This window comes from Elephantulus edwardii, unplaced genomic scaffold (assembly GCF_000299155.1).
Source record: "Elephantulus edwardii isolate Elephantulus edwardi_28Jun2011 unplaced genomic scaffold, EleEdw1.0 scaffold00117, whole genome shotgun sequence".
Taxonomy (NCBI): Eukaryota; Metazoa; Chordata; class Mammalia; order Macroscelidea; family Macroscelididae; genus Elephantulus; species Elephantulus edwardii.
The window spans coordinates 6113158-6114669 of NW_006399867.1; the positions used below are offsets into that span (position 1 = coordinate 6113158).

At 63.6% G+C, this 1512-nt stretch overlaps 1 protein-coding gene across 1 annotated transcript in view; it reads left to right on the top strand.

The window, feature by feature from the left end:
* The first annotated feature begins 505 nt into the window (after positions 1-505).
* GPR139 (G protein-coupled receptor 139) overlaps positions 506-1512 on the top strand; it is a 53656-nt gene continuing 52649 nt past the window's right edge. The window contains exon 1 of the mRNA XM_006892656.1: positions 506-762. Within this exon, the coding sequence (XP_006892718.1) occupies positions 639-762 (124 nt within the window). The 5' untranslated portion in view covers positions 506-638. The remainder of the gene's footprint in view (positions 763-1512) is intronic.

Genomic DNA, 1512 nt, shown 5'->3' on the forward strand with positions numbered 1-1512 from the left:
CCCCCCCAGCTGCCCTGGGTGTAGAATCCTGGAGTTGGACCTGGCCTCAAAGCACTCAGAGGGAGAAGAGAGGGGGCGGGGAGGGGAGGGGAGAAAGGCAAACTGAGGACATGCCGGAGAAGTAAGGAACCGGTGCGGGTGAAGAAGGTCCCACCCACACCACGCCCCTCCGGCTAGAGATGGACATGGGCTAGCGGGTCCTCCAGACTGCCTTCCCCTGGGGCTCCAGGGGTCTAACTCCATCTTCTCTGAAATGGGAACCCAGTGTGGCCGCAGAACCCCCTCCCCCTGTCGCCCTCCCTCCACGCCCCGCGCCCAGGCGGTCGCTGATTGGCTGCGGAGAGCAGCGCCCCAGCCCCGGCTCCGAGGCGGGAGCTCGGCTGGGACCCGGTGGGAGGCGCCGCGCCAGCGCCGGGAGCCCCTCCCGAGTCCGTGCGCCCTGCGCGCTGCGCGCTGCGGGAGGGCTGAGTGGGACTCCCCGAGGGCAGGTGCCTGGGGCGCAGAGGGGCCCCGGACCAGGCTGGGAGCAAGTCCTTCGCGGAGACTGGCGCTGCCTCTCCAGCTGGCGCCACCGCCACCGCCACCAAGCCGGCCTCCGAGCGAGCTGGGAGGCCAGGGCCGGGAGACTGGGGGCGCCCATGGAGCACACGCACGCCCACCTCGTCGCCAACAGTTCCTCGTCCTGGGCCCCTGGCTCGTCCTGCGGCTTGGGCTTCGTGCCGGTTGTCTACTACAGCCTCTTGCTGTGCCTCGGTTTACCAGGTGAGGGGCGTGCGGGAGAGGGGAGGAACCAAGGCAACCCAGGCGACCCTTTCTGAACGCCCGGGTGGAGAAAGTTTACGCCTTTAGGACAACTGCGGAGATTTGCAGATTTCGAGGGCAGGAAGTTGCTGCGGACTGGAAGGGACTGGGGCGCGCGTATCGTGTGTGTGTGTGTGTGTGTGTGTGTGTGTGTGTGTGTGTGTGTCTTGGTATGAGCGTGTGATTGGAATCAAGTGGACTGGCGTGTGTTTCTGCGCGTCATAAGGGCTTCGTGTCTGCGAGGGCATCGGGTGTGTATGTGACTTGACTGCACCTTCTGGGGAAAAAAAGATTTGTGGAGTCTACACGTGTCCACTCGCCCCCACTTCTGCCCCAGTCGAACCCTGCGCCTCCTGATGAAGCTGGCAGTCCCTCTCTTAGCAGTAGACACTCTGGTTCCAAGGGCACCAGGATGATCGAGGCATCTCTGCTGCCCCCTGAGCGAGGAAGGGGTCTAGACGGAGTCTAGGAGCATCAGGAAGGGTGACTCTGACCCAGGGCAAGGGTGCAGACACGCAGGCGAGCTGCTGAGGCAGCCACCTCAAAGGGTCACAGTCTCCTTGAGGACATTCTTCACCTTTACCTTTACCCCCCTGTCCGTGGATAGCTAACGGCTGCTGCTGCTGTCTGACAGTCCCACATCTTCATATCGGTGTCCAAGTGAGGCTAGTGTCTTGAAGAGAGCTGAGCTGCTTGCCTGGGGTGTGTGTG